Below are 22,424 nucleotides of genomic sequence, written 5' to 3' on the forward strand. Positions count from 1 at the left end.
GGTCACATGGCACGTTAAGTGCCAAAACCACTCTGGAATCCAGGTCTGTGTGAACTCATGTCTCTTCCCATTCAACTTTGCTACTCTCTGTAAGGTTGCAAGCTTTCTTAATCTTAAACTGTCCGTAACTAGCCATCTTCTACCTGAAAAAGTAATGACCGCTTCTCCTCCATCTCAAAAGGTTTGGGCAGAGAATGAAGGGAAGGGTTGAAAGGAAGATCGAATTCTAGATCAATGATCAGGTTTTTTTGATCACATGTACCTCTAAGCAAAGTAATTGAGTGTACACCATATTTATATATCTGTTATATATATATGAATATTTTATTAGCATGTGTATTATAAAACATACATAAAAATAGTTTATAAAAATCAAGATTTTACATAACATTTTTTATTATTTTTAGTAAATTAGATTTTAGATTTTATGTAAAATATAAACTTTTTTAAGCTTCTGTTTTACAAGTAGATAGATATTTTTCCTGTAGTACTGAGACGCATACCCCCAATGTTAGAGGCTGTTGTTTTAAATGACGAAGACTCCTTCAGTATGAAGATTCTGTGATTCTATGATCTTGGCCTGAACTTTTTTGAAAGGGCTAAGGTTTTTTTTTTTTAATGATAGCTTGGAGTCCCTGAGTGGAGCAGATAGTTAAGGGGTTGGCTGCTAAGCCAAAGATTAGTGGTTTAAACCCACCCAGAGGCACCTCAGAAGAAAGGCCTGGTAGTCTGCTTCCAAAAGGTCACAGCCATGAAAACCCTGTGGAGTGCAGTTCTACTCCGCAACACATGGGATCGCGATGAGTCAGACTTGATTAAAGGCAAATGTTCCCCCCCTCCCTTTGATTTAATGATAGCTTAATTTACTGTCAGAGGAGTTTTTAGATAGCTCGTTATCTAAGACCAAAGCTGTAAAGCCTTCACTGGGTCTTACATTTGTAGCAGCAGTTAAGCCTCATATCCCTATCATGTGAAAGATACTTTTCCAAATAAAAAGTACCGACCTCATGAGCATTAACCAAAACCAAACCATTACTATCAAGCTCATTCTGACTCATAGCAACCTTATAGGACGGGCTAGAACTACCCCATAGGATTTCCAAGACTGTAAATCTTTACGAAAGCAGGCTTCCACCTCTTTCTCCCATGAAGCTGCTTGTGGGTTTGAACCGTTGACCTTTCAGTTAGCAGCCAAGTACTTTAACCATTGCACACTGGGCCTCCTTCATGAGCATTACAATCTGTATATAAAAGAGGATATAAAATAAGGGACTATTATTAAATAATGAACCTGATTGCTATATGTGGCATGAAAAACCTCATTTTTGTCATATCTTTTCTGTAAATCTGTGTGCGTGTCCAAAATTTACTGTAGTCACATATTCTAAAAAGAATCTGAAATCTTGCCTAACAGGGCATATGAATTTTTGTACTTTAGAAATTATTTTAGCAGTGTTTTAAAATAGAGCCAAAAATCCAAATTAGGCTCAGCCTACTGGACTGAAATCTTTATACCAACATATTCTTTAAGAAGCAAAGGAGTCACTTGCTTTCCTTGACAGAAGAAAATGTCTGCTTTTTTTACATGAGGAACTGTTGCTTGGGGATAGGTTCTTTAAGAACAACCCTGCCTAGATCCCAAAAGGACACTTAAGACTAATTTATAAGAAAGCAAAAATGCAAATCTAGCTTTTAGTCACCCATAAAAGATACCTATACTAAGATGAAATTCTAGATCAGCATTGCTTTTCCCCCATCCCCCCCAAAGCAGTGATTCATTTGTAGAGATTTTTCTGCATGACATAGTGTACTTTTGGTGATAGTTGTAGAGGACATGTTGCTTGCAAGTAGGATCAAACCCAGCTAAAGTCAGCTGCTTTTTCTGCACAGGTCTTACACGGCCCACGGGGCAGGAATTCTTTGACAATAACTCTTAGGGACCCTTTTGTTCCACAAAATCACCCTGGAAAAGTAAAGTTTAGACAGTGTAATCTGGTATTTCTTAAAGTTTTGTGTTACTTATTCAACAGATAGTTACTCATTGCTGCACTGTGCCAAGTTTTGTGCCAGGGTTATTGACCACTGTTTTGTTTTTTCCTTCATGTAACATATATAGAAACCAATTGACATTTTGGAAAACAATTTGGCAATTTCTTACAAAGTTCCCTAACTTTATCAGTCAACGATTCTGTTCCTAGGTACTTACCTAAAAGAAAAGAGAACAGGGTCAAAAAAATACTACAGCAGCTTTCTTCATATTAGCAAAAAATTATGAACAACCCAAAGGGGAGACTGGATAAATACACTGTGGTATAGTCATATAGTAGATAGCAGTAAAAAGGAATTGAACTACTGATACATATAATAACATGGCTGAATCTCAAACACATTACGCTGAATAAAAGAAGCCAGACAAAAAACAACTGAACTATTGTTGCATGCAACAACATACTTTAGGAGTTCCTGCTCCAGACTGACCTGTGTTTGCTTGCCTGCTCACTCGTTCTCACTTTTCCTCTCTCTCTTCGCTCTCTGCCTTTTATTCTTCTCGTGACTCTTTCCTTCTTTGAGATAGTGAAAACAAATTTTTAACTCGAGTCATCTAAGTATAGGAAAAACTATGTATGATATTTGAGGTATGATAAAATTCTTAGTTTGTCTTAAAGACCCAACTGTCATCTCCCCTGTGCAGAGCTCAAGGAGTGTGTGTTAGCTCCAAGACCATGTGTCTTTAAATGGGTTTATATTATTCCAAGTAAAATTAGATATTGGTATAATTTTTTCATAAAAGTACAAGTGTGCTTCTTAGATGCTTTTTATATAATTAGTTTTTTATTAGTGTTTCTTTGAATGTATATTTTCTGAATTTGAATGCTGATAGGTTATCTTCTGGAATTAGCTATTTTGGGGCCTGTTTCTGTTATAGTACAGCTGGCATATTTCTTATTTTTCAGTGTTTTAATTGCCTTGTTATCTAAACTCTAGAATACTTCCCAGTTAATTAAAGGCATGAGTGTGTTTTTGCCATTGTCTTCTCTACTGCTGAAATTGAAGGTAATTAAAAGTATATTCTTTTCTTCTGTAGCATCAGACAACAGTCAGCGCTTTCGAGAAACCTGCTTTGCTTTTGCATTGACACCACAACAAGTGCAGCAGATCAGTAGTTCCATGTAAGTTGTCTTCAGCTGTAACTTGCAGTGTCACATTTGAGCCAGTATTGTCTGTAATAACTGATTTTCTAAAAACATTGTATTACGTTAGTATTAAAGTCATACTATATTAATACTTAAAGTTAAAATTATTATAGTGTGTTAGTTGCTCTAAGAACAGTTATAAATTATAGCTGTGATAATTTAAAAAACTTGCTGCAGTAACAGTATCTTTGAGTCATCTTTCATGCGGATATTTTTAAATAATTGTAGTTCTTGTTCTGTCTTTTCTAGGGATATTTCTGGGACCAAATGTGACTTCACAGTGCAGGTCCAGTTAAGGTACAGTGTTGACTGCAATATATATCCAAAGTTTAAAAGTTAATATTTCTTAAAGATTTTAAAAAATCTACCTAATTTTCAATAAGCATATAGAGAGTATTGAGTTTAGATGTTTGGGTAAGGAAAGACCTTCTTTTATGAGATACCCTAATTTTTTATCCAACTTAGATTTTTAATATAGCAAGTCATGTACCTTGTGTCTAACCGTATCTCTCTACTTGGGTTGCCCTCAGTTGGTAGAGAAGCTCCAGCTAATGGTATCTTTAAATATCGTAGTGATCAGCTCTTTAGAAATACAAAGTTTTATGAAAGGGAAGTGCTATGTGCATGAGAGGCAAACTACTGTAGGTAAGAAACGAGTCTAAGTCTACGGTATTTCATAGACTAGCAAAAAACAAAATATTTCAGTTTGCTTTGTCATGTATTTAAATCATTAATTTAAATTCTCTCTAATTTAGATTCCACATGAGATATCTAAGTAGTTTTGCAAAGTCTACTGGAAAACTTTCTGACATGAATTCACAGCTGCCTCTTACTCAGTTTCTTTTCTAAGTCTACTCATTTCTTCCTAGAGTATCTAAGAAATCTTTTATGTTAATATGTCTTCTCGTGCTTATATAAACCACTTTATGCTGCACTTACATGATTATCCATGTATTAACCTAAGCACCCCACCCTGTACTTGTTACCATTGTAATTGAAGAGGAAATAGAAAACAGTTGTTTTCTTCAATAACCTGTTTCTGTAAATCTAACCGATAGCCGAGTGTCAGTACTCAGATACTAAGTTGTATGTACAAATTATAAATACAACAGGAGTCAAAAAAGTGATTAATCTAAAACAGCTGCTCGGAGCATTGTAGAACAGTTTGAAAACCTCTGACCTGGGCTTTAAAGTAGTGTGACGAAAACAGTGAGAAAAGCGGAGGAGAGGTTGAGTTAAAGATTTTTTTTAAAGGATGTGACTATACTCCATTAGCTTTTATCCCATACAACACTATGACAAAACCTTAACCCAGTAGACTAGTGATAATCTAGGTATTGGTTTTGGAAGGCACTGACAAAGATTATCCCATGTACAGAAGATTTGGGTACTTTATTCTTGACCGAATAAATTAAAGGACTAAAATACGGTCCCATCATAATTAATTATATATCGCTAAAATCATCTTTACTTTTTGCCTTGAACAATTTACATTTTGCTTGTACTGATATGTAAAGTTACTGTTTAAAACAGTGGCTTTCAAACTGTTGCATGGGGAGACACCCTTAGGGGTCCACATTCTGGCTACCTTTCTAGCCCCACTACCCATTTCCCCTTCTCTGCTAATATTCGTGCACTGAACCAAAGTAGTGCTGCTTTGATCTGTTTCACATGTGTGATTTCTGGATAAGTTATCATTTGAAGAAAGGATCCCAAGACTAAAATAAAGTTGAAAAACCATAGCTCTAAAATAAAAGATCTAGTTATTATCCTCAATATTTTATATTAAAGCATGAAATAAGTTTGTTAGAATTAGTCAGTGATTTCTCTATTAAGACTCTCAGCCTGTTTTCTTTGTGTACCCGGTTTTCCTCCTGTCATGAACTCCTCCTTCACAGCAACTTTCCACTACTGTTCCCTTTTTTTCTTTTTTCTCCTCAGTTTATTCGGGTAGTTTAGAATAAGAATCAACTTGTCATATAAATTATTCTCTTCCTGTAGCGTCAGGCAGCCAGGGTCCATATAAATTTATCACTGCATTGGAATAATTGATTAACAACTTGTGGTATCCTCCTACTGTTGCAGTGCAAAACAAAATTTGCCTGTAATGACAGATTTTCCTAGAGTTAGCGATGACCCTGTGAGCTTGCATATTTTGAGAAAGTCTTCATAGATCAGTAATTTTTAACCTTTTATGGGTTCCTAGTCCCTTTGACTGAAGACCAGATGAGTTGTGGAATGACATCAAGGATATCATACATGAAGAAAGCAAGAGGTCATTAAAAAGACAAGAAAGAAAGGAAAGACGAAAATGGATATCTGAAGAGACTGAAACTTGCTCTTGAATGTTGAGTACCTAAAGTGAAAGGAAAAAATGATGAAGTAAAAGAGCTGAACAGAAGATTTCAAAGGGCAGCTTGAGAAGACAAGGCTAAGTATTACAATGACATGTACAAAGACCTGGAGTTAGAAAACCAAAAGGGAAGAACATGCTTGGCATTTTTCAAGCTAAAAGAACTGAAGAAAAAATTCAAGTCTCGAGTTGCAATATTGAAGGATTCCATGGGCAAAATACTGAACGATGCAGGAAGCATCAAAAGAAGTTGGAAGGTTTCACTCCAACAAGGCTGGCATTAATCCAAAAAACACAAAACAGTAAATGTTGGAGAGGCTGCGGAGAGATTGGAACTCTCATACACTGCTGGTGGGAATGTAAAGTGGTACAACCACTTTGGAAATCTATCTGGCGTTATCTTAAACAGTTAGAAATAGAACTACCATACAACCCAGAAATCCCACTCCTCAGAATATACCCTAGAGAAACAAGAGTCTTCACACAAACAGATATATGCACACCCATGTTTATTGCAGCTCTGTTTACAATAGCAAAAAGCTGGAAGCAACCAAGGTGTCCATCAACGGATGAATGGGTAAATAAATTGTGGTATATTCACACAATGGAATACTACGCATCGATAAAGAACAGTGACGAATCTGTGAAACATTTCATAACATGGAGGAACCTGGAAGGCATTATGCTGAGTGAAATTAGTCAGAGGCAAAAGGACAAATATTGTTTAAGACCACTATTATAAGATCTTGAGAAACAGTAAAAACTGAGAAGAACGCATACTTTTGTGGTTACGAGGGGGGGAGGGAGGGAGGGAGAGAGAGGGTTTTTTATTGATTAATTAGTAGATAAGAACTGCTTTAGGTGAAGGGAAAGACAACACTCAATACATGGAAGGTCAGCTCAATTGGACTGGACCAAAAGCAAAGAAGTTTCCGGGATAAAATGAATGCTTCAAAGGTCGGCGGGGGTTTGGGGACCATGGTTTGCGGGGACTTCTAAGTCAATTGGCAAAATAATTCTATTATGAAAACATTCTGCATCCCACTTTGAAATGTGGCGTCTGGGGTCTTAAATGCTAACAAGCGGCCATCTAAGATGCAGCAATTGGTCTCAACCCACCTGGAGCAAAGGAGAATGAAGAACACCAAGGTCACATGACAACTAAGAGCCCAAGAGACAGAAAGGGCCACATGAACTAGAGACCTACATCATCCTGAGACCAGAAGAACTAGTTGGTGCCTGGCCACAATTGATGACTGCCCTGACCGGGAGCACAACAGAGAACCCCTGAGGGAGCAGGAGATCAGTGGGATGCAGACCCCAAATTCTCATAAAAAGACCATACTTAATGGTCTGACTGAGACTAGAGGAATCCCGGCGGCCATGGTCCCCAGACCTTCTGTTGGCACAGGACAGGAACCATCCCCGAAGACAACTCATCAGACATGAACTGGTCAGTGGGTGGGAGAGAGATGCTGATGAAGAGTGAGCTAATTATATCAGGTAGACACTTGAGATTGTGTTGGCATCTCATGTCTGGAGGGGAGATGGGAGGATAGAGAGAATGGGAAGCTGGCAAAATTGTCACGAAAGGAGAGACTGGAAGGGCTGACTCAATGGGGGAGAGCAAGTGGGAGTACGGAGTAAGATCTATGTAAACTTATATGTGACAGACTGACTTGATTTGTAAACGTTCACTTGAAGCTTAATAAAAGTTAATAAAAAAAAAAAAAAAGAAGAAGATGGAAGGAATACACAGAGTCACTGTACCAAAAAGAATTGGTCAATGTTCAGTCATTTCAGGAGGTAGCATATGATCAAGAACCGATAGTACTGAAGGGAGTAGACCAAGCTGTACTGAAGACACTGGTGAAAAATAAGGCTCCGAGAATTGATGGGATACCAGTTGTGATGTTTCAACAAATGGATGCAGCACTAGAAGTACGCACTCATCTATGCCAAGAAATTTGGAAGACAGCTACCTGGCCAACTCTCTGGAAGAGATCTGCATTTGTGCCTGTTTCCAAGAAAGGTGACCCAACCGAATGCAGAAATGATGAAACAATATCATTAATATCACATGCAAGTAAAATTTTGCTGAAGATCATTCGAACGTGGTTACAGCAGTACAGCGATGGGGAACTGCCAGAGATTCATGTCAGATTCAGAAGGACGTGGAACAAGGGGTCTCGTTGTTGATGTGAGATGTATGTTGGCTGAAAGTAGAGGGTACCAGAAAGATGTTTATCTGTGTTTTATTGACTATGCAGAGGCATTGGACTGTGTGGATCATAACAAATTATGGATAACATTGGGAAGAATGGGAATTCCAGAACACTTAATTGTGCTCTTGACGAACCTGTACATAGATCAAGAGGCAATCATTCGAACAGACCAAGGGGATACTTCGTCGTTTAAAGTCAGGAAAGGTGTGCGTCAGGGTTGCATCCTTTCACCATGCTTATTCAGTCGATATGCTGAGCAGATAATTTGAGAAAAAAAAAATTTGAGAAGCTGGGCTATATGAAGAAGAACGTGTCAGGATTGGAGGAAGACTGATTAACAACTTGCAATATACAGATGACACAATCTTGCTGAAAGTGAAGAGGACTTGAAACACTTACTGAGGAAGATCAAAGACCATAGCTACAGTATGGATTACATCTCAACATAAAGAATACAGAATCCTCACAACTGAACCAAAGAACAACATCATGATAAATAGAGAAAAGATTGAAGTTGTCAAGGATTTCATTTTACTTGAATCCACAAGCAACGCTCATGAAAGCTGCAGGCGTGAAATCAAACAACGCGTTGTGTTGGGCAAATCTGCTGCAAAAGATCTCTTTAAAGTGTTAAAAAGCAAAGCTGTCACTTTGAAGACTAAGGTGCACCTAACCCAAGCCGTGGTGTTTTCAGTTGCCTCATACGCATGTGAAAGCTGGGTAATGAGTAAGGAAGACCAAAAAAGAATTGATGCCTTTGAATTATGGCGTTGGTGAAGAATATTGAGTATACCATGGACTGCCAGAAGAATGAACAAATCTGTCTTGGTAGAAGTACAGCCAGAATGCTTCTTAGAAGCGAGGATGGTGAGACTTTGTCTCACATACTTTGGACATGTTATAAGGAGAGCCCAGAGTCTGGAGAAGGATATCATGCTTGGTAAAGTAGGGGGTTAGTGAAATACAGGAAGACCTTCAACAAAATGGATTGACGTAGTGCCTGCAACATCGGACTGAAGCATAACAATGATCATGAGGATGGCACAGGACTGTGCAGTTTTTCATTCTGTTGTACATAGGGTTGCTATGAATCTGAAGTGACTTGACGGTACCTAACAACAACACAAGTCCCTTTGAGAATCTGATGAAAGCTATGCATTGTCTCCCCAAAGATGAACATATATATGTACTCACAAAAGTTTACATTAAAAAATTGTCCATTTTCTTGACCCTCCCCATTAACAGATTCTGTGGCCAGCTACGCCCTATGTGTTGAGGGAAGATGTTTGTGCATGATGAATATTTCACAGGATTCAGAGACAGGGTTCTCCATATCATATAAAAAAATATGCTGTGAACATTCTGTAAACGTAGAGTGAGCCTCAGGTATATATTGGGAATAAGGAAGTAATAAAGAAGTCATAAATAGCAAAGTAATAATCTATTCCATTATCTGTATAAGCATGAATAGAGAGATTACAAATTATATAGCTATCCTTGGTTTTCCCAAAAGATTATGCATTTTATTTAGAAATAAGTATTTTAATAAGTTTCTAAAATAGTATTCCAAATACATGTGGATGTAACACAAGAAATGTTATTATTCAGGTTCTTTAGTTCTGAGCAGCTAATGGATTACCTTGGTCCTGGGGGTGGACTTAGAGCATTTTCAGTATGCTCCATTGAGAGCCAAAAAAGTGTTTGAATACTGTATCTTACTCTTAGAGAGTTACAATGCATATTAGCCTATTTAAATTTCTCAGAAGTTCTGTGTTAAGGAAGCGTAAATGTGGTTTTTTTTACTCAGAATTTCTTAAATTTATTCAACTACAGAACCTTTTTTTTTCTTCCTCCCTCTTACACCTGTTAATATCCCAGGAAGCTAGTGCTCCTCAGAACATGCTTGAACTAAGCATTGACAGTATTATGAAGACAACTACAGGTTGATAGTCATGATCACTGAAACCCGACATTGTCGGAATTGTTTATTTTAAACTTAATTAAATATGCTTATTCATCATGTGAAATCCCCAGTTTCTATAGTTTTCTCTTTTTTTGTTGTTAGGAGTTGATCATCTTTTAAATTATCTATTGAACAAAAATATTATTTCATGCTTTAATAAAGGAAATCAAACTTCTTGTTGTTTAGGTTTTGTTTATCAGAAACCAGTTGTCCACAAGAAGATCACTTCCCACCCAATCTTTGTGTGAAAGTGAATACAAAGCCTTGCAGCCTTCCAGTAAGTCCTAAAAGCTGTTTTTAAATGCCTTGCCAACATAGCTAGCGAATAAGTCATCACAGCTGTGATTGTGATTTTTCATAAACTGTTTTATTTTGGATATATTTCCATGTGACTGAGTGAAATGCTTGTACCACCTTTGTACAATTAACAGCTGTGACATTAGCTGTGGGGAGCAAATCTGGTATTTGGACTGGGGTGTGGTAGATTTAGAGGAGAAGAAATCGTTTCAACAGAACCTCAGTGGTGTTCATGTGGCCCTGTGAGCATGCGGTAGAGTGCTGTAAATGGGGGCTGGGAGAGGCACTGTTTTGATGCCCTTGAAAATATTCTCTATAGGCTTTATCTAAGCTCTTTATGAATTCTACTGATTCTTAAATTTTAAGGATTTCTTATTTCTACCAATATTTTTTCTCAGGCCTAGTACAGTGAGACTGTAATGTTTAGAGAAATAATAGCACAGGAAACTTCTTAAATGTTTGCTTCTTTACTCTTGAATAAAATATTCATATTTTCTAGTGTGTAGTTTGTAGGTTTTGGCGTTTTGTTAAGGAATGGACATTTAAATTATTGTGGAAATAATGCATAAAAGAAATCATTTCATTCTTAGGGTTATCTTCCACCTACTAAAAATGGTGTGGAACCAAAGCGACCCAGCCGACCAATTAATATCACCTCACTTGTCCGATTGTCCACAACAGTACCAAACACCATTGTTGTTTCTTGGACTGCAGAAATTGGAAGAGTAAGTAAATTTTTATTTCTACCAGATATTTGTATTAACCTAAAAGGGTTAATAGTCTCCACGGCTTCATGAGCTTATAAGTAAATGATTTTGTAAAATAAGTTACAGAAGAATTTATTTTTATCTCACAATGAATTTTCAGTGTGTTCCCTTTAAAAAATACACACACAAATATTTGTTTAGAGAGTCCCTAGGTGGCACAGATATTTAAGTGCTCATCTACTAGCTGAAAGGTTAGTGGTTCAAACCCATCCAGGAGTGCCTTGGAAGGCAGTCTTGGCAATCTGGTTCCGAAAGATCATAGCCTTGAAAACCCTGTGGAGCGCTTCTACTCTATACACATGGGGTCACCATGAGTCAGAATTGACTTGACGGCAATAACAACAACATGTTTTTGTTTATATTTTCTTCTAGACTTTTAAGATTTCATATTTTACGCTTAATCCATCTTAAATTTATATGTGGCTTAAGATAAATACTTTTTTAAGTAGAGTCTTTTGATTATTGAGGCTTTATAATAATGAGCTCATACGTATTCACTAATTCATTTGAAATTTTCTGAATGCTCCCTGTGTGCCAGACATTGTGCCGAAAATCAAAAACCAAACCCACTGCCGTTGAGTCGATTCTGACTCATGGCGACCCTGTAGGACAGAGTCAGACTACCCCGTAGGGTTTCCAAGGCTGTCATCTTTATGGAAGCAGACTGCCACATCCTTCTCCTGCAGAGCGGCTGGTGGTTTGCAGCTGAGCACTTAACTCCTGTGCCACCAGGGCTCCTTGACAGTGGCACAGTGGGGGGGAAGAAAAGTCCTTGCTTTCATAGAGCCTGAGGTGTCTAAGGAGCAGGTGGTCATACACAAAAAATACGAACTTGTTAGTACTATAAAGGGAGTACATGATGATTTTAGAGTGTATTAAAGGGTTTCTTGTTTAAGCTAGAAGGAGGTCAGGGAGGACTTTCTTAAGGAAGTAGTAACTGAGGCAAAAGCTGAGAGAGGGTAGGAATCACTTAGGCAAAAGGTTCAGAGGAAACAACCTACATAACAGCCCACCGGCAGGGGTGAGCTTATTTTTTTCCAAAAAGCTGAAAAGGAGCCACTGCAGCAGGAAGCCAAAGAGCGGGGAAGAGCAATGTATGAGATGAGGCAGGAGAGGCAGGAAACCATGGAGGACCTTGTAGGTAATGCTAATGTTAAGGGTTTTCTTTTTAAGTGAAAGTTTGCAGAGTCATGTTTCTGTTGAGAAAAAAACCACTCTTTAGAGTAGAAAGTAGTTTGAATAAAGGTTTGCAAAGAGCCCACCTCAGGAGCAAGCTATTGCAGAAGTATTAGTGAGAAAGTATTTTGGCCGAGAGTGGTAGCGGGATTGAGGTTAAGTAGGTGAAACTGAAAGACTAAGTGATGGATTGAGTGGATGGGTGGTTGAGAGAAAGGTGGTTATGTCAGGAGCAACTCCTTGGTTTCTGGCTTGGGTAACAAGGTGAATGATGATACTACTGAGATAGAAGAAACACTGCAAAGGACCAAGTTTAGATTTTTGTTTTTAATGAGGGGACGTTGGAGGGGTGGATGGGGAAAACCCTGAGTTCAGTTTTGAAGGTTTTGAGTTTGAGATGCCTTTGATGTTCTGAATTAGGTAATTGAGCATATACCATTCAAAGGATACATTTAGGCTGGGAGGGAAATAAAATGTATGAGACACCTGCAAATTGATTGTATTAAAGACATACAGGACAGGGAGCACAACAGAGAACTCCTGAGGGAGCAGGAGATCAGTGGGATGCAGACCCCAAATTCTCATAAAAAGACCATACTTAATGGTCTGACTGAGACTAGAGGAATCCCGGCGGCCATGGTCCCCAGACCTTCTGTTGGCACAGGACAGGAACCATCCCCGAAGACAACTCATCAGACATGAAGGGAACTGGTCAGTGGGTGGGAGAGAGATGCTGATGAAGAGTGAGCTAATTATATCAGGTGGACACTTGAGATTGTGTTGGCATCTCATGTCTGGAGGAGGGATGGGAGGATAGAGAGAGAGGGAAGCTGGCAAAATTGTCACGGAAGGAGAGACTGAAAGGGCTGACTCAGTAGGGGGAGAGCAAGTGGGAGTACGGAGTAAGATCTATGTAAACTTATATGTGACAGACTGATTGGATTTGTAAACGTTCACTTGAAGCTTAATAAAAAAAAAAAAAAAAGACACACAGGCAGGGCTGACATTTAGGAGGAATATATCAAGTCGGAAGAGAAGAGCACCTAAGGGCTGTCCTTGAGGAACTATAACATTTAATACTGGGTAGAGGAGAATGAGCCTGAGGAGGAGATGGGAAATAGTGCCAGAGAGGTGGGACTGGGTATGAGAAAAGATAAGGAAAGAGCTTCAAAAAGGAGGCGATGGTAGGCAGTATTTAACAGGTGTTTTTTTAAGAGGCAAAGTATGTTGAAGTCTGAAAGATACCCTTTGGATGAAGAACATGAAGGTGACTTTAGCACGAGCTGTTTTGGTGGAATGGTGGGAGTAGAAGCCAGATTTTGGTGAGCTGGAGGTGAGGCAGTAGAGATAGTGAATGATAGAAATGTGTCTTTGGAAAGAGTCGAGGGTGAGCTGGAGGAAAATGTGGGATGAGAGTTGTTTGTTCTAATGGGAGAATCTTTAACATGTTTGAAAGATGATGACAGGGATCTTCTTGAGAGGAAGAAATTAAATATATAAGAGAAAGAAGGGATAATCAATAGTGAATTGCATAGTTGGAAGAACTCAGCAGTAGATAGGAGAGACAGCTTTATTTAGTTGGAGAATGAAAGGACTGATGTGTATGTTTGGTACCAGAGACGTGAGTAAGTTCTGATCTGATGACTTCTCATATTGTGAGATAGATAGGAAGTGAAGTAAATCTGCTAAGAGTGAGAGAAGAAATAGGGGCATTGAAGAGAGTAGGAAAGGTTACAAAAGTTATTACAGAGAGCGAGACATGTTCCCTTATGTTACTCTTGTTTCTTAGCATTTATTCTTTCAGATGAACTGTAGAATTAATTTTATGAAGTTTCCTCTTCTTCCTCCTCCACCTTGTACTCAAAGCTCCCTGGGAATTTGAATGAGATTGTTTTATATTTACAGATTAAGTTGGGGGAGTGAATTTATTTACAATATTTAATGTACCCATTCCAGGAACTGTATGTTTCTCCATTTACTCAAATCCTCTTTAACACTTCCAGAATTTCATAGATTTCTCCCTGTAAGTGCCCTTTTCTTAAAAAAAATTAATTCCTATGCTTGTTATTGTTTTTATTACTTTTGTAAATAGATCTTTTTTCTATTATATTTTCTAAAGTACTCATTTATTGTTAGTTTATTTAAAAGCTAGTTATTTTTGAAAAATTTGTGCCTAACTTCACATATTAGTTCTAATAACTTTTTATTTGATTTCGTGGGGTTTCCAGGTAGGCAGTTTTGAGTCTGAGATGTATCATTTTACAAATAATGATAATCCTAATACTTATGCCATTATTTCTTGTTCTGTTGTGCTGCCTAGAACCTTTAGAACACAGTTAAATAAGGCAGGTGCAAGTGGGCATTCTTGACTTGTTCCTTATGTTAATGAGAATGCTGTGGGTGTTACAGTGTTAAGTGTCATAATGGCTGTTAATTTCCTATAGAACTTAATTACATCAATGGTGTGTCCTGTTCCTCTTTTACTGGGTATCTTTGTTTGAAATAGATTTTGAGTTTTATCAAAATCCTTTTTGACATCTATCAAGGTTATATCCTTTTCCTTTGACTAATGAATATGGCACCATTAGATTTTTAAAATCCTTCCAAATGTTTTACTTTTAGTGTAACTTAGAGTTCCCATCTTTTTTTTTTTTTCCTCCTTTTTTTTTTTTTTTTTTCAGTGTCCACCTGATTTAATTAGCTCACTCTTCATCAGCATCTCTCTCCCCCCCGCTGCCCAGGCCTTTTCATGCATGATGAGTTATCTTCGGGGATGGTTCCTGTCCTGTGCCGTCAGAAGGTCTGGGGAGCATTGCCTCCGGGATTCCTCTAGTCGCAGTCATACCATTAAGTATGGTCTTTTTATGAGAATTTGGTCTCCTGCTCCCTCAGGAGTTGTCTGTTGTGCTCCCTGACAGGGCAGACATCGATTGTGGCCGGGCACCAACTAGTTCTTCTGGTCTCAGGATAATGTAGGTCTCTGGTTCATGTGGCCCTTTCTGTCTCTTGGGTTCTTAGTTGTCGTGTGACCTTGGTGTTCTTCCTTTGCCTTTGCTCCAGGTGGGTTGAGACCAATTGATGTATCTTAGATGGCCGCTTGTTGGCATTCAGGACCCCAGACGCCACATTTCAAAGTGGGATGCAGAATGTTTTCATAATAGAATTATTTTGCCCATTGGCTTAGAAGTCCCCTCAAACCATGTTCCCCAGACCCCAGCCCCTGCTCCGCTGACCTTTGAAGCTTTCATTTTATCCCGGAAACCTTTTTGCTTTTAGTCCAGTCCAATTAGGCTGACCTTCCTTGTATTGAGTGTTGTCTTTCCCTTCACCCAAAGCAGTTCTTATCTACTGACTGATCAATAAAAAAAGCCCTCTCCCTCCCTCCCTCCCTCCCCCCGCCTTTGTAACCACAAAAGTATGTGTTCTTCTCCATTTTTTCTATTTCTCAAGATCTTATAATAGTGGTCTTATACAATATTTGTCCTTTTGCCTCTGACTCATTTCGCTCAGCATAATGCCTTCCAGATTCCTCCATGTTATGAAATATTTCAGAGATTCGTCACTGTTCTTTATCGATGCGTAGTATTCCATTGTGTGAATATACCACAATTTATTTACCCATTCATCCGTTGATGGACATTTTGGTTGCTTCCAGCTTTTTGCTATTGTAAACAGAGCTGCAATAAACATGGGTGTGCATATATCTGTTTGTGTGAAGACTCTTGTTTCTCTAGGGTATATTCTGAGGAGTGGGATTTCTGGGTTGTATGGTAGTTCTATTTCTAACTGTTTAAGATAACGCCAGATGGATTTCCAAAGTGGTTGTACCATTTTACATTCCCACCAGCAGTGTATGAGAGTTCCAATCCCTCCGCAGCCTCTCCAACATTTATTATTTTGTGTTTTTTGGATTAATGCCAGTCTAGTTGGTGTGAGATGGAATCTCATCGTAGTTTTAATTTGCATTTCTCTAATGGCTAATGATCGGGAGCATTTTCTCATGTATCTGTTGGCTGCCTGAATATCTTCTTTAGTGAAATGTGTGTTCATATCCTTTGCCCACTTCTTGATTGGGTTGTTTGTCTTTTTGTGGTTGAGTTTTGACAGAATCATGAGATTTTAGAGATCAGGCGCTGGTCTGAGATGTCATAGCTGAATATTCTTTCCCAGTCTGTAGGTGGTCTTTTTACTCTTTTGGTGAAGTCTTTAGATGAGCATAGGTGTTTGATTTTTAGGAGCTCCCAGTTATCTGGTTTCTCTTCATCATTTTTGGTAATGTTTTGTATTCTGTTTATGCCTTGTATTAGGGTTCCTAAGGTTGTCCCTATTTTTTCTTCCATGATCTTTATCGTTTTAGTCTTTATGTTTAGGTCTTTGATCCACTTGGAGTTAGTTTTTGTGCATGGTGTGAGGTATGGGTCCTGTTTCATTCTTTTGCAAATGGATATCCAGTTATGCCAGCACCATTTGTTAAAAAGACTATCTTTTCCCCAATTGACTGACACTGGTCCTTTGTCAAATATCAGCTGCTCATACATGGATGGATTTATATCTGGGTTCTCAATTCTGTTCCGTTGATCTATGTGCCTGTTGTTGTACCAGTACCAGGCTGTTTTGCCTACTGTAGCTGTATAATAGGTTCTGAAATCAGGTCGAGTGAGGCCTCCCACTTTCTTCTTCTTTTTCAGTAATGCTTTACTTATCCGGGGGTTCTTTCCCTTCCATATGAAATTAGTGATTTGTTTCTCTATCCCCTTAAAATATGACATTGGTATTTGGATTGGAAGTGCGTTATATGTATAGATGGCTTTTGGTAGAATAGACATTTTTACTATGTTAAGTCTTCCTATCCATGAGCAGGGTATGTTCTTCCACTTAAGTATGTCCTTTTGAATTTCTTGTAGCAGAGTTTTATAGTTTTCTTTGTATAGGTCTTTTACATCCTTGGTAAGATTTATTCCTAAGTATTTTATCTTCTTGGGGGCTACTGTGAATGGTATTGATTTGGTTATTTCCTCTTCGGTGTTCTTTTTGTTGATGTAGAGGAATCCAAGTGATTTTTGTATGTTTATTTTATAACCTGAGACTCTTCCAAATTCTTCTATTAGTTTCAGTAGTTTTCTGGAGGATTCCTTAGGGTTTTCCATGTATACGATCATGTCATCTGCAAATAGTGATAGCTTTACTTCCTCCTTGCCAATCTGGATACCCTTTATTTCTTTGTCTAGCCTAATTGCCCTGGCTAGGACTTCAAGTACGATGTTGAGTAAGAGCGGTGATAAAGGGCATCCTTGTCTGGTTCCCGTTCTCAAGGGAAATGCTTTCAGGTTCTCTCCATTTAGAGTGATATTGGCTGTTGGCTTTGCATAGATGCCCTTTATTATGTTGAGGAATTTTCCTTCAATTCCTATTTTGGTAAGAGTTTTTATCATAAATGGGTGTTGAACTTTGTCAAATGCCTTTTCTGCATCTATTGATGAGATCATGTGGTTTTTATCTTTTGTTTTATTTATGTGATGGATTACATTAATGGTTTTTCTGATATTAAACCAGCCTTGCACACCTGGTATAAATCCCACTTGATCAGGGTGAATTATTTTTTTGATGTGTTGTTGGATTCTATTGGCTAGAATTTTGTTGAGGATTTTTGCATCTATGTTCATGAGGGATATAGGTCTATAATTTTCTTTTTTGTAATGTCTTTACCTGGTTTTGGTATCAGGGAGACGGTAGCTTCATAGAATGAGTTGGGTAGTATTCCGTCTTTTTCTATGCTTTGAAATACCTTCAGTAGTAGTGGTGTTAAGTCTTCTCTGAAGGTTTGGTAGAACTCTGCAGTGAAGCCGTCTGGGCCAGGGCTTTTTTTTGTTGGGAGTTTTTTGATTACCGTTTCAATCTCTTTTTTTGTTATGGGTCTATTTAGTTGTTCTACTTCTGAATGTGTTAGTTTAGGTAGGTAGTATTTTTCCAAGAATTTATCCATTTCTTCTAGGTTTTCAAATTTGTTAGAGTACAGTTTTTCGTAGTAACCTGAAATGATTCTTTTAATTTCATTTGGCTCTGTTGTGATGTGGTCCTTCTCGTTTCTTATTCGGGTTATTTGTTTCCTTCTCTGTTTTTCTTTAGTCAGTCTAGCCAATGGTTTATCAATTTTGTTAATTTTTTCAAAGAACCAGCTTTTGGCTTTGTTAATTCTTTCAATTGTTTTTCTGTTCTCTAATTCATTTAGTTCAGCTCTAGTTTTTATTATTTGTTTTCTTCTGGTGCCTGATGGGTTCTTTTGTTGCTCACTTTCTATTTGTTCAAGTTGTCGGGACAGTTCTCTGATTTTGGCTCTTTCTTCTTTTTGTATGTGTGCATTTATCGATATAAATTGGCCTCTGAGCACTGCTTTTGCTGTGTCCCAGAGGTTTTGATAGCAAGTATTTTCATTCTCGTTGCTTTCTAAGAATTTCCTTATTCCCTCCTTGATGTCTTCTATAACCCAGTCTTTTTTCAGGAGGGTATTGTTCAGTTTCCAAGTATTTGATTTCTTTTCCCTAGTTTTTCTGTTACTGATTTCTAGCTTCATTGCCTTGTGGTCTGAGAAGATGCTTTGTAATATTTCGATGTTTTGGATTCTGCAAAGATTTGTTTTATGGCCTAATATGTGGTCTATTCTAGAGAATGTTCCATGTGCACTAGAAAAAAAAGTATATTTTGCAGCAGTTGGGTGGAGAGTTCAGTATAAGTCAATGAGGTCAAGTTGGTTGATTGTTGTAAGTAGGTCTTCCGTGTCTCTATTGAGCTTCTTACTGGATGTCCTGTCCTTCTCCGAAAGTGGTGTGTTGAAGTTTCCTACTATAAATGTGGAGGTGTCTATCTCACTTTTCAATTCTGTTAAAATTGGATTTATGTATCTTGCAGCCCTGTCATTGGGTGCGTAAATATTTAATATGGTTATGTCTTCCTGATCAATTGTCCCTTTTATCATTATATAGTGTCCTTCTTTATCCTTTGTGGCAGATTTAAGTCTAAAGTCTATTTTGTCAGAAATTAATATTGCTACTCCTCTTTTTTGCTTATTATTTGCTTGATATATTTTTTTCCATCCTTTGAGTTTTAGTTTGTTTGTGTCTCTAAGTCTAAGGTGTGTCTCTTGTAGGCAGCATATAGATGGATCGTGTTTCTTTATCAGTCCGTGACCCTCTGTCTCTTTATTGGTGCATTTAGTCCATTTACATTCAGTGTAATTATAGATAAATAAGTTTTTAGTGCTGTCATTTTGATGCCTTTTCATGTGAGTTGTTGGTCATTTCATTTTTCCACATACTTTTTTGTGCTGAGGCGTTTTTCTTAGTAGATTGTGAGATCCTCATCTTCATAATGTTTAACTTTATGTTAGTTGAGTCGTTACGTTTTTCTTGGCTTTTTTCTCGAGTTATGGAATTGGTATTCCTTTTTGTGGTTACCTTATTATTTACCCCTATTTTTCTAAGTAAAAACCTAACTTGTATTGTTCTATATTGCCTTGTATCACTCTCCATCTGGCAGTTCAATGCCTCCTATATTTAGTCCCTCTTTTTGATTATTGTGATCGTTTATCTACTGATTTCCATGATTCCCTGTTATGTGTATTATTTTGTTTATTTATTTATTTTTTAGAATGAATCTTAATTTGTTTGTTTTTGTGCTTTCCCTATTTGAATTGCGTTGATATCAGGACTTTCTGTTTTGTGACCTTGTATTGTGCTGGTACCTGATATTATTGGTCATCAGGCCAAACAATCTCCTTTAGCATTTCTTGCAGTCTTGGTTCAGTTTTTGCAAATTCTCTAAACTTGTGTGTATCTGTAAATATCTTAATTTCTCCTTCATATTTCAGAGAGAGTTTTGCTGGATATATGATCCTTGGTTGGCCGTTTTTCTCCTTCAGTGCTCTGTATACGTCGTCCCATTCCCTTCTTGCCTGCATGGTTTCTGCTGAGTAGTCTGAACTTACTCTTATTGAAATTTCTCCCTTGAAGGAAACCTTTCTTTTCTCCCTGGCTGCTTTTAAAATTTTCTGTTTGTCTTTGGTTTTGGCAAGTTTGATGATAATATGTCTTGGTGTTTTTCTTTTTGGATCAATCTTAAATGGGGTTCGATGAGCAGCTTGGATAGATATCCTTTCGTCTTTCATGATGTCAGGGAAGTTTTGTGTCAGGAGTTCTTCAACTATTTTCTCTGTGTTTTCTGTCCCCCCTCCCTGTTCTGGGACTGGGACTCCAATCACTCGCAAGTTATCCTTCTTGATAGAGTCCCACATGATTCTTAGGGTTTCTTCATTTTTTTTTAATTCTTTTATCTGGTTTTTTTCCAGCTATGTTGGTGTTGATTCCCTGGTCCTCCAGAAGTCCCAGTCTACATTCTAATTGCTCGAGTCTGCTCCTCTGACTCCCTATTGCGTTGTCTAATTCTGTAATTTTATTGTTAATCTTTTGGATTTCTACATGCTGTCTCTCTATGGATTCTTGCAACTTATTAATTTTTCCACTATGTTCTTGAATAATCTTTTTGAGTTCTTCAACAGTTTTATCAGTGTGTTCCTTGGCTTTTTCTGCAGTTAGCCTAATTTCATTTGTGATGTCTTTAAGCATTCTGTAAATTAGTTTTTTATATTCTGTATCTGATAATTCCCGGATTGTATCTTCATTTGGGAAAGATTTTGATTCTTTTGTTTGGGGGGTTGGAGAAGCTGTTTTTTCCTCCTTTTTGAAGAGGGGGTTGAATATCTTTTTCCTTTGTGAAGAGTGTAGCCAACCAGATAAGAAGGGGGTGTTTAAGGTGAAATATAGAACAAGTTTGAAACTGTGGAGAGAGGAGAACGTGGTTGCTGCTATATGGTGCTAGAATAGCAGGCGAGATACTCCTCCCTGGGAAGCCTTCCAGGCCTCAGAGAGAAAAAATTGTCATCAGTGATTTGATCTACTACGTAAGGTCTTTGTGTAGATCCTGGTCTTACGAGTTGGAAGCCTTTTTGAACTAAGACATAAAAAGAAAATTATTCTTTCACCAAAGCCCAGAACTGTGATAAGTTACTAGATATTTTTTTTAGATTACTGATTTTAATGCAACTTGTGAAGATACTCTTCATGTAGAATCTATTACTGTTTTGCTGATAAATTTTTATGACTAGTTGCTATTGAGAAACGTTATAAATACGCATTTTCAAATGAAATGAATAGAAGAGCTAGTACAGTGCCTGAAGGAAGAAGTAAGTGACCGCTTGTAATTTCTTATCCTACTTCAGTGTAATTACAGCATTTACCACCCATTACAGTCATTGTTTATAGAGAAATATTTTAGATACTAGTATAAGGAATTTAGAAGACTTTTGGAAAAGCATTTGACAAAAACATCAGTGATGCAGTGTATTTCAGTAGTTGGAGCTAGGTAGTACCTTGGAGGATTAGCAGTAACAATATAACATCATCTGCCTAGAAGAGATACTATGCCATTATTAAGTTTGGGGGGTTTTGCTGCTGACCTCCTTTGATTTGATGGAAAGTTTAATTCCATATTATTGGTACAAGTGGCATTTGTTAATACCCGCCATTCTTGTTGCTTCTTTCTTTTTTATTTGGTTACATGTTCCAACTAGAGTGAACAAATACCTTTTCACTGAACTTGTAGCTGTGGTTTCTACTTGATCTCTTCTTAAATATTTATATGAAGCCTGAGGGAAATTCCTAGTTCTGAAGATTCAAGTTGTCTGTATATAATTTCAGTATTAATTAGCATTTCTCTACTTTCTTGAAGCATTAAACAATAAAGGTGGATAAGTTTTCTTTTTTTCTAAAAGAGGCTTTTTGATTTTATATTAGATGATATGTTTTATGCACTAAAATTTGGGAAAGTTTTAAGGCTATTTGTGCCTCATTAATAAATTGTGAACTTTATTAATGAAAGTAAAGTAGCTTTCTTTGATATCCCATTGTTTGTTTGTTTTTTAATTCCTTCCAGTTAAAGCATCAGTAGAGAGACATTGCAGCCTAGTGGTTAACAGAACAGCCTTGGAGCCAGAGGACCAGGGTTTCAGTCCCAGCTCTGCAGTTTATTAGCTGTGTGACTTTGGGCAAGTTACTTAACTGTTCCATGCTTCAGTTCCCTCATCTGTAAAGAGAACATAGCATATAAACATGGATAGGTTTATGAACTTTAAATGAAAATTTGGCTTTCTGGAGCGTACTGGAGAATATTTTCTCTTGTTGCCAAGAGAAGGGAGTGCATTTCCAAATACGGGAAAGTAACCGAAAATTGGAATGTGCATTGGACTAGATTAGGAGGCTCTAAGGCAAGTAGGGTCTGTGAAGGGAAGACCTGTGACGAATACACCGGCCTTGGTCATTGAGTCCATGCTCCTGACATCTCTGTTCTTGGGTTCTAGTGCCTGCTCTGTCACCAAGCAGTTGCATGATCCTGAGCAGA

General features: G+C 37.7%; 1 protein-coding gene across 2 annotated transcripts in view; it reads left to right on the forward strand.

Annotated features, from left to right (window-relative positions):
- PIAS1 (protein inhibitor of activated STAT 1) overlaps window positions 1–22,424 on the forward strand; it is a 138,026-nt gene that overhangs the window by 77,318 nt on the left and 38,284 nt on the right. For both annotated transcript variants that reach the window (XM_049905813.1, XM_049905814.1), the window contains exons 3-6: window positions 3,086–3,170; window positions 3,444–3,491; window positions 9,922–10,012; window positions 10,623–10,757. In XM_049905813.1, the coding sequence (XP_049761770.1) occupies window positions 3,086–3,170; window positions 3,444–3,491; window positions 9,922–10,012; window positions 10,623–10,757 (359 nt within the window). The remainder of the gene's footprint in view (window positions 1–3,085; window positions 3,171–3,443; window positions 3,492–9,921; window positions 10,013–10,622; window positions 10,758–22,424) is intronic.

This window comes from Elephas maximus, chromosome 13 (genome assembly GCF_024166365.1).
Source record: "Elephas maximus indicus isolate mEleMax1 chromosome 13, mEleMax1 primary haplotype, whole genome shotgun sequence".
Taxonomy (NCBI): Eukaryota; Metazoa; Chordata; class Mammalia; order Proboscidea; family Elephantidae; genus Elephas; species Elephas maximus.